Source organism: Otolemur garnettii, unplaced genomic scaffold (assembly GCF_000181295.1).
Source record: "Otolemur garnettii isolate 467f Iridium unplaced genomic scaffold, OtoGar3 scaffold00002, whole genome shotgun sequence".
In the NCBI taxonomy this organism is placed as follows: domain Eukaryota; kingdom Metazoa; phylum Chordata; class Mammalia; order Primates; family Galagidae; genus Otolemur; species Otolemur garnettii.
The window spans coordinates 6,435,726-6,445,715 of NW_003852397.1; the positions used below are offsets into that span (position 1 = coordinate 6,435,726).

At 40.6% G+C, this 9,990-nt stretch overlaps 1 protein-coding gene across 1 annotated transcript in view; it reads left to right on the forward strand.

Annotated features, from left to right (window-relative positions):
• The first annotated feature begins 995 nt into the window (after window positions 1–995).
• The window catches only part of CDC40 (cell division cycle 40), a 48,215-nt gene continuing 39,220 nt past the window's right edge, over window positions 996–9,990 (forward strand). Inside the window, exon 1 of the mRNA XM_003781587.3 lies at window positions 996–1,315. Coding sequence (XP_003781635.1) covers window positions 1,127–1,315 — 189 coding nt within the window. The 5' untranslated portion in view covers window positions 996–1,126. The remainder of the gene's footprint in view (window positions 1,316–9,990) is intronic.

Genomic DNA, 9,990 nt, shown 5'->3' on the forward strand with positions numbered 1-9,990 from the left:
TCCCCGTAACCTTTTGCCGGCTAGAGCCACACACACCTCTCTTGGCTGCCGCTAGCGAGGAAGAGTTCCTTTCTCGGTACCCCCATCCCCGAAAAAATTAATCCCCGAGAGAATCGCGCTCACCGTGAAATCTTAAGGGGCTCTTGCCTTACCCCTTCTTCATGCTTCGGCGGCGATCGCCGGTCCCCCTCAGCTCCCGGGACTCCACCTAGAACCCCCAGTAGCCTCAGGCTCTGGGGCGGGACCCGCTCGGGGCACCGGCTGAGGCGCCAGGCTACTGGGAACGCCGCCCGGGGCGCCCACCGGACGCCGAACTCACCGTGTGCTCGACGCGCGAGGGAACAACACCGCGAACCGCTGCTGCCCCCCACTCGCCCCCTCCCCGCGCGCGACGCTCCACAACCGGGCGCAGGGACCCGGGCCAGAAGCAGGGGGGACCGCGGGATTCTCTCCACTTAATTTCCTATCCTCCCCGCCAGGGGCTATTCTTGGCCAGTCATATGTCTTAGAACTTAAGAGTCCCACTTTACTTTTCAGCCCCCCGTGGTCAGGTGTAACCGTGGTGAGAAATCCAGCCTCCGCCCACTCACCCATCAGTGGGAGTAAAGACTTCTCTTCCCCCCGTTTCCTGAGGCTCTGTGGTATTACCCAATCCTCAGTTTGGGGGAGGGGGACGGAGAGAACGGTGCTTGGCTAGGGAATGAGGGAAGATGATAGCCAATTGAATGAACTCTCCGTTCAGAGGCGGGGTCAAGCAGGGGCCTGCCCCCCGCCCCGCCCCCTCGCGCCAAACTACACTTCCCATTGTGCCCTCTCTCACTTCCCGTCGCGCTGCACGCTGGGAGCGTGGTATCTGGAGGCCTAAAGGTACTTCGGAAATCGTATTTAACCAACTAGGTCCTGAAAGTTATGAGCTCTTAAAACTCTCCCTCTTCCTTATATAAAAGTTTCCAAATTCTAATTTCGATGTCTTTGTTCTAATAATAATTCTTTTATTGTTTTAAAATGTTATAAATGATTTCTTAGCAAAGGAGGTTAATATCGTGTTTCACGGCAATCTGTCAGGACCCAGGAATCGCTTCCTCTTCCGCCCTGGCCTGGTCTCCGCAGAGGATTTGTTGCCATCATGTCGGCTGCGATTGCAGCTCTGGCGGCTTCCTATGGTTCGGGTTCAGGGTCTGAGTCGGACTCGGACAGTGAGGGCAGTCGATGTCCTCTGCCAGCCGCCGACTCCCTCATGCACTTGACTAAATCGCCTTCAGCCAAGTCCTCTCTGAAAGTGGCGGTGGACTCGGCTCCGGAGGTGGCAGTTAAGGTAAGTGCTTTGGCAACTGATACGGTGCTGGGATTGTTGGCTTGAGCTTCACAACCGCTGGTCGCTTGTTAGGTCCCAGGTTACCTCTTTTTCGTTGTGAAGAGATAAATTGCTAACGCTTGGATTTCGTCTGCTTCCTACTTGCATCTTCCTCTAGCAGTCGAAAGTTAGGGATAGCCTTCCACTGCCTCCGCCCATCAGAAAACAAGTGAGAATAGGGAGAGAAAGTTAAGTTCATGGGTTGGGACGTGCCCTAGATAGAGCAGGTGTAATCTTAAAACAAATAACACTAGATGAGGATTTACCAAGCCAAATTACGTGCCTTCACTTCAAGTGAGCCAGACTTTGCTTTGTTTTTGAAGGAAAAACTAGGTTCTATTCTGTACATCACCACTTATGTGAAATTGGGCAAATTATTTAAACTCCTCTGCTTCCTCAACTATACTGTGAAGATAATTTTAAAGGCACCTATCTACACGAGAGGATTAGGGTGAAGATTAAGTGAAGTTATACAAATAAAACTTCTAGCATAGAGGCTGATAACTAGTGAGAATGCAATAAGTGTTTCGTGATTGTGTATGTCAGTATAGTGAGGGAAGGCCCTTGGATTTAAGAAACAGCATGCATGATTGCAATGGAGAAAGGTGACCAAGGGAGAAATTGGGAAATATAGTTCATTTAAATATTTATTGAGCGTATGTTATTTATCAGGAACTGTTCTAAGGGCTTATGATACAGAGTCAGCAAGCCAGAAATCTTTGCCATTATGATGCATACATTCTAGTGGAAGAGGCAGCCAATTAAAAGTAACAAGACAAAGTAGTCACAGATTAGATTGAGTACTGTGAAGAAAAAGATAGTGTCCAATAGGGAATAAGGAGAAAATATGATTTCAAAGGTTGATCAGGGATGTTCTCTCTGAAAAGGTGGGTTTTAGCAAGAAACCACCCCTGTGCAATTTAAGGCAAGAGTTTCTGGGTAAAAATGATAGATGGGTAATCCTGAGAAGGCAAAGAGCTTAGTGTGTTTGAGGAACTGAGGAAAGGCAGCTGTGTTTAGAGTTGGTGAGAGCATACACTTGTTGGTAGTGTAGGCCCATTAGAGCCTGATGTGTAGGTGATGAGAAGCTCAGTGTGAAGAGGGGAGGCAGTGTACAGAAATTCCTTTGCAAGATATTCCCAATTCTAGTTTTATGACTTAAGAAGGGTTGTACAGTTTTTCAGTGAACTGTTTAGGAATTTTACTTATGGACATCTGGCTTGAAAGAATGCTTAGAATCCTTCTAACTTTACAACAAAACTTTCTAAACTTACACCTCTCTAGCAATCTCTGTAGTCTTAATTCCTTTTACAGCTCAACTTTTGATCTCTCTTCACTTCTCTCATTTTCTCCTCAACCTAATGCAGTCCCACCCTAGCCTCTTGTGAAACTGCTCTCCATGAGCAATGGCCCTGGCATTCCAGTTGTCAGATTCTGCCATCTGACTTGCTTATCTGCATCACATACCTCTGTTAATTCCTTTTTCTTGAAGCTTTTTCTCCTTTTGGTTTCTTTGGGGCTATCCTCAGCCTTCTGGTCCCCTGTTCTTCTGCCCTCTCTTTCATTATTGGCACTTCCCAGGACTCTGCCCATAGTCCTCTTTGCATTCCACATATTCTTCATCCCTTCAACTTCAAGTCCATCTGATAGCTCACAGGTAAACACTATGATGTGGTTAGCACAGGCTCTGGAGTTACGACTTCACTATTTAAATCCTGCCTCCAGTGCTTACCCACTTGGTGACCTTGGATAAGTTACTTTAAATGCTCTGTGCCTAATTTACTCTCTTCTGTAAAGTAAGAGTAGCATTAGTAGCCCTCTCATGGAATTACAAGAATTGTCATTCAGCATGTAAAACACTGTTACAGTATCATGCACACAGTTAACACTTGTTAAATGTTAGCTGTCCTTATTGTTTCCAGTTCTAACCTCCCTAGTAGCTTAAAACCTAACAAATACCTCTCCTAGGATGGCTCTCAGGCATCTCCAGTTAATTGTGCTGAAAATTAACAGTTTCTCTCTTATCAACTTCTGTTTTTCCCATTTTGATTTATAACCCCACAAACCACCCATTAGTCTTAAGCCAAGGACAAAGGGGTCATCCTTTTCTCTTCCTTCTTCCTCATTCCCTGAAGCCAATCATTCAAGTGGTTCTAACATTTCTGCTTCATGAACTTCCCTCAGATCAGCTCCTTCCTATTTTCTCTGGTACAGCCTTCATATCTTCCTTATTTCTTTCAGGAGTTATTCTGGACTTCTCTTTCTCTTTTACCCAGTACTTTTGGGTAGTGGATTCTGTCCATTTTAACTCAATGATATTTATCAAATCTCTCTCCTTTCTGTTGCCAATGTTTAGTTCAGATTCTCGTCATTTCTTTTAAGATAGCTATAGCCTTCCAACTGGTCTTTCTTCCTTCTTTCTTGTCCCCAGTTCCATTATTCCTTTCTTCCCTCAAGAGTGTACCTAGAATGATCTTTCTACTTTCATGTTACCACTTCCCTGCCCAAGGACACCACGTTGCCTACTGGATAATTTCTAAGTTCCTTATATAGCATGCAAAGCCTGCCCTTCTCCCATGCTGAACTCTTGACAAAGCCCCGAATGCCTGATTTTCTTTTTTCCTCTCAAGATTTTGGTGATGCTAGTACCTTTGCCTGCAAATCCCTTGCCTGGGGTGCCTCCTTCCCCCACCCCAAACTCTGTTGTCCTTCAGTCTCAGTGTACATGTTTCCTTCTCTGTCTGCCTCAGCCCCTTTATCATATTTTAACTATAGCACTTGCCACGTTGAGAGACCTTGGGACCCAGAAATTGTTCTGTCTATTCATTCATGTTTCCAGCGTCTAGTATGTAAGAATAAGGGAAATAATAAAAGAATGGAACGAAAGAAAAGAAAATCTTGTAAAAGCATATACACTGAGAATCAGAATTTTAGAACTGAGCAGGCAGTAAGGTTATGGGGGGGAGGGGGTTAGAGCTCACTTCATTCCTCTATCAGTTATAAGTAAGAAAATTCAGGAGGAAATGTTACATAAGGCTGCCGTCCCTAACCGCAGGCTGTAGACCACCTGCCCTCATAGCAGGTGAGCTGCAGGCAAGCAAGGAAGCTTTCCTGCAGATCCCACCACCACCGCCATCCATGGAAAACTTGGCCCTACCTCTCACATCACCACCTAAGCTCCCCCTCCTGTCAGATTCCCTGTAACCCCCCGTGGTCTGTGGAAAAATTATCTGTGAAACCAGTCCTTGGTGCCAGAAAGGTTGGGAACCACTGACATGAGGTACCAGAGGTCCATTAGCAGGAGAACTACAAATAGCTCACCAAGAGGTCTGGGTTCTATGATGAGAGAGTAAATGGTATTGCTGGTTTGTAAATCAGTACTTGCTTATATGAAGAACAAAGAAAGTTTATACATAGTAAATGTAATGATTACAAATGATTGGAAAATTGGAAAATGACTAAGGGAAGAAATGTGAAGCATGCAAATGTTCATCTGTTTGACTGATCTTACTGTGATTAGTAGGATGTGTTTTTGTAGAGAATAAATTTATGCAGTATTGTTAATCCATTTTTTCCTGAGCATTAATCAGGTCGTGTGTCTTTTCATATATGTTATTGGTAATTTGATTTTTCTTCATAGCAACTGTTGGTTGTCTTTTGCTTTTGCTTTGTAGGAGATCTTTATGTGTTCTGGATTTTTGTCAATTGTGTATAGTGCAGAAAAGTTTCTAGTTTGTGGCTTGTCTTCTCATTTTTTTGCCCTGTCTCTTATAAGCAGAACTATTTATTTAGTATAGGCTTATCAATTATTCCTTTATGGAATGGTTCCTGTTTCTTGTTTGAGAAATACTTAAGTCAAACTCATGAAAATATTCTTCTATATTATTTTTTGAAAGCACTACACTGTGTTTTTCATACTTGTTGTTAATCTACATGACATTAATTTTGATCTATGGTATGAATATTCTTAGTAATATGCTTAATAGCCGGTAGGGCAGTTCACCCTTCTCTTTTTTTTTTGGTTGTTCAAGAATGTTCTAGCTATTTATGGCCACTATAATTCTAAATACATGGTTTAGAATTAATTTATAAAGTTTTGCTGACACCCAGGTGGGATTTTGTTTGGGATTGAATTGAGTCACAGATCAATTTGGAGACAAATGTTCTATCTGTTCCTTTGTTTAGGCTCTCTTTAGGTTTTTTGTTTTTTCTAAAGTTTGTAATTTTTTCCATCAAGATCTTGTGTAGTTTTGTTGGAGGTATCTTTAGGTGTATTTTATTTTTACGCTATTATATTCATTAATAGCATTATTTTTTCCATTTAACTTTTTTTTCTTTTTTTGAGACAGAGCCTCAAGCTGTCGCCCTGGGTAGAGTGCCGTGGTGTCACAGCTCACAGCAACCTCCAACTCCTTGGCTTAAGCAATTCTCTTGCCTCAGCCTCTCAAGTAGCTGGGACTACCATTGCCTGCTGCAAAGCCCGGCTATTTTTTGGTTGTAGTTGTCATGGTTGTTTTGGCAGGCCCGCCACCTCTGATGTATGTGGCTGGTGCCTTAGCCACTTGAGTTACAGGTGTCGAGCCTCCATTTAACTTTCTAACTAATCTTAACTACTTACATAGTCATATCAGCTGCAAATATGACAGTCTTCTTTCTTTCAATCTTTATTCCTTTTAATTTTTTTCTCTTGCCTAGCTGTGCTTGCTAAGACCTCCAGAAAGATCAGGCAAATTGTAACCAAAAGAAAGCTCGTTGGAATAAGATCAGTAAAATAGACTTTAAAGCAGAAAGCTTTTTCACTAGAGACCAAAAAAGAGTCTATAACAAAATAAAAGAGGTATATAACAATGTAAGCTCAAAATACTTAAGCAAAAATGAACTACAAGGAGAAATTTACATATATATAGTTACTGGGAGGTTTTAATATACCTCTCTCAGTAAGAGAGAGAATAAGCAAAAAATATCAATCATGATGCAGAAAATCTGAACAACAAAATTAGTAAATTGTATCTATTATAGAATATGGCACTCAACAATGCAGCATATTGTTTTCAAGCAATAATGCAGGATTTTTCAAAAATTGGTCATATACTAGACCAGAGACTGGCAAACTTCAGTAAAGGGCCAGATAGTAAATATTTTAGGCTATGCTAGCCACATATAATTTCTGTCACTTCCTCCCTCCCTCTCTCCTTTCCTCCCTCCACCTCTCCCTCTCTCCTTCTTTCTTTCTTTCCTTCTCTCCCCCACTCCTCTTCCTTCCTCCTCTCCCCTTCATTTCATTTTTAAACAGCCCTTCTTGGTACAGAAAACTATAAGCTAAATTTGGTCCACAGTTTGCCAACCCCTGTTCTAGGCCATAAAATAAATTCCAACAAATTTTAAATTGTACTGCCATATTCTCTGACCTCGATGCATGTCAGTTAGAAATCAGCCACAAATAGATAGGCATAAAATTCCCGTATTTAAAAACCATGAAATTGCCCTTTAAAGTAGCCCATACAGCCATAGCAATTAAAACAAAAAAGTATTGTCTTAAATACATGTAATAGAAAAAAGAAAGGCAGAAAGTATGCTAGCTTTCCATTTTTTTTTATTTTTTAAAAATCTTTCCATTTTTCTCCCCTGCTTTTATCTGTAACTTATGCACTCAGTTTCTGGTGGTTACCCCCTAGAAATTACAAGGTGGATGCTTTATACCAGGCGTTATGGCCTACGGGCCACATGTGGCCTGCCTGGGACATTTATCAGGCCCACCGGGTGTTTTTGCCACCGCTGCCTGTCCTGCTTAGCAGCCAACTCTTCCTGGGGCCCACAGTCCAGCCCTCCAGTGGTCTGAGGGACAGTGAACTGGCCCCCTGTGTAAAAAGTTTGAGTACCCCTGATCTATACCTTCACCTTCTACTGCTAAATGCAGGAAACTTAGCTGTTGTCTGGTACATATAAACTCCACTTTAGCTGTTGTCTGGTACATACATAAACACACGTACATACACTCATATACCCTTCACAGGATGATCATGAATGATAATGGTTCTTGCATCCCATTTATAAGAGATCATTTTCTTTCTGCCCATAGTAATTACTTAAGAGTGTCCTTTAGGGAGGGTTGACTGGTGGCAAATGCTTTCAGTTTTAGTTTGTCTTTTAAATGTATTTATTTAACCCTCTTTCTTGAAGGGTATTGTCACTGGATTTAGTTTGCTTACCTGACAATTTTTTTTTCAGCACATTTAAGTTATTCTACTATTTTTTGGTTTTCATCGTTAGTGATAAATCAGCTATTGTGTAGCTGTTTTTCTTTCAAAGTGATTCTTTTCTTTTTGACAGCTTTTTAAACTCTCTTCCCTTCTCCCCACCTCACCCCTTTTTTGTGGTTTGGTTTCATCCTTTAGTTTATTATGGGATATACATGTGTGGGTTTCTCATTATCTGCTCAGAATTTGTTGGGTTTTTTTAACTGTGGATTGACGAGTTTGGAGCACTGCTCTTTTGATATTTCTGAGTTGTTGTTTTGTTTTTATCTCTTCACATATTATTTTAGTCCTCTCTTCTCTTGTTGTGGATGTCTAATTAAACAGATTTGTATTCTACATGGTATGATAATGGGTATTTTTTTTTGGCTACAAATTTATTTTAATGCAACATTATTAGATTTTACACTTTAGAAATCATGCGATAGGCGCTATTACATAGGAAGAGTTGAAAAAATAAAAGCAGACCTGGTTTCCTTTCATTTCGATCATGACTGTGTTACCTTCCCCCAGTGCATACCCAGCTTTAGTGTAGCCAACTTGAGTAAAATGAAAATTTTGCTTCTAATTTTAAGGCATATGTTTTAGTTTATATTTATGAGCTTCAAATGGATCACCTTCTCTACATCTGTTAAGGGCCAAACCCAAAGAATACCTTTATCTGAATATCTGTCCTTTATCTTACCCACCTAAATTCCCACATTAGGAAGTTTAGTCATTTCTACCTTCAGGAGAAAAAAAAAATGCCGTAAATTGACAAGGAGTTTATAATGATTAGTATTTGTGATCTGCTTTATAGATTATCTAGTCTTTTCATGTCTACTTTCTTATGTAGACAAAGGAAGAAATATGAAAATACTAAAAAGTGAATACTATTTAATTTTGTTCTCAAATTATTTTAAATCAACAAAAAATAAACTGTTTAACCTGTTTGACTCATAGGGTAACCTTCACTTACTGCACTTTAATTTTTGAGGATAATTGAAACCAAATAGAATTCCTTTATAATTCTGTGGTGATTCTAGTTGCATGCCTAATTGGTATTGAACTCATGGGTATTAAAACAAGATTATAGTATTATCCAAGTTTTTCTAATTAAATATAAAATTAACAACCCTTCATTTTCCTGAGGGTTGTTCAATTCTGTAATCTTAGCAGGGGCCAAACACTGGGACCTATTTATATTTGTATTGGTTGCCATTGTTGCTTATACATATATAAAGAGTAGGCTTTTTAAAAATACACGTTGCATTTAAGCGTTGATGTCTCATGATACTCTGTTCAAAGTAATTCAAATTTAGAGTACTTTAAATACACTTAATTGGAAAGATCTGGTAACCCATATTATAAAGTGTTTTAGTATCTGAATCCATACAGGCCAAGCACAGTGGCTCACACCTGTAATCCCAAGCACTTTGGGAGGCCAAGGCAGGGGATCACTTGCAGACAGGGATGGCCCAGCCTGGGCAACATAACGAGACCTTGTCTCTATAAGAAGTCTAAGAATTAGTCAGAGATGGTGGCACATACTTGTAGATCTAGCTACTCTAGGCTGAGGCAAAAGGATTGCTTTAGTCCAGGAGTTCAAGGCTACACTGAGCTGTGATGATGCCACTCCACTTTAACACAAGGGGAGACCCTTGTCTCAAAGGAGAAATATTCACTGCAGGGTGGTTATAAATATAGCTAAGCCTCTTGTTATTTTAAGCAGTTTGTCACCAGAGCTTTGAATATTGAGAGAGAAAAATTTAGTTTTTATGTAGTTTAAAAAATTGTGTGTCACTTTTTAATTTTATAGTACTGGGTTTCCTACTGAACCCTGGGCAAGACACTAATCAGTGAAGATTCTAATGGACATTGTAGGGTTATCTACTTGTCATCATTTAGATGGCCCAGCATCTGAATCCTTTCCTTATGAGTCTTTTTTTTTTTTTAATTGAATGGTAACTATGTACATTAATGCACTTCTGGGGTACAGTGTGGGGTTTTCACATGCAATCCGAAATACTTCCATCAAACTGGTCAATACAGCCTTCATGTCATTTTCTCAGTTATTATTTTAAAACGTTCACATTCTACTCTTAGAAAGATTCACTTGTACCCCTATAAGATAAACCTCAGAAGTGATCCCTCCAAACCCCCTCCCTTCTCCTTCCCCCCTCCCCATATTCTTAGGCTATTTGGTTATAGCTTTCATATAAAAGGTATAAATTAGTTCATAATAGGGATGTGTACATTGGATACTTTTCCCTCCATTCTTGTGATACTTTGCTCAGAAGAACATTCTCCAGCTCCATCCACGTGAACATGAAGGATGTAAAGTCTCCATCCTTCTTAATGGCTACATAGTATTCCATGGTGTACATATACCACAGTTTGTTG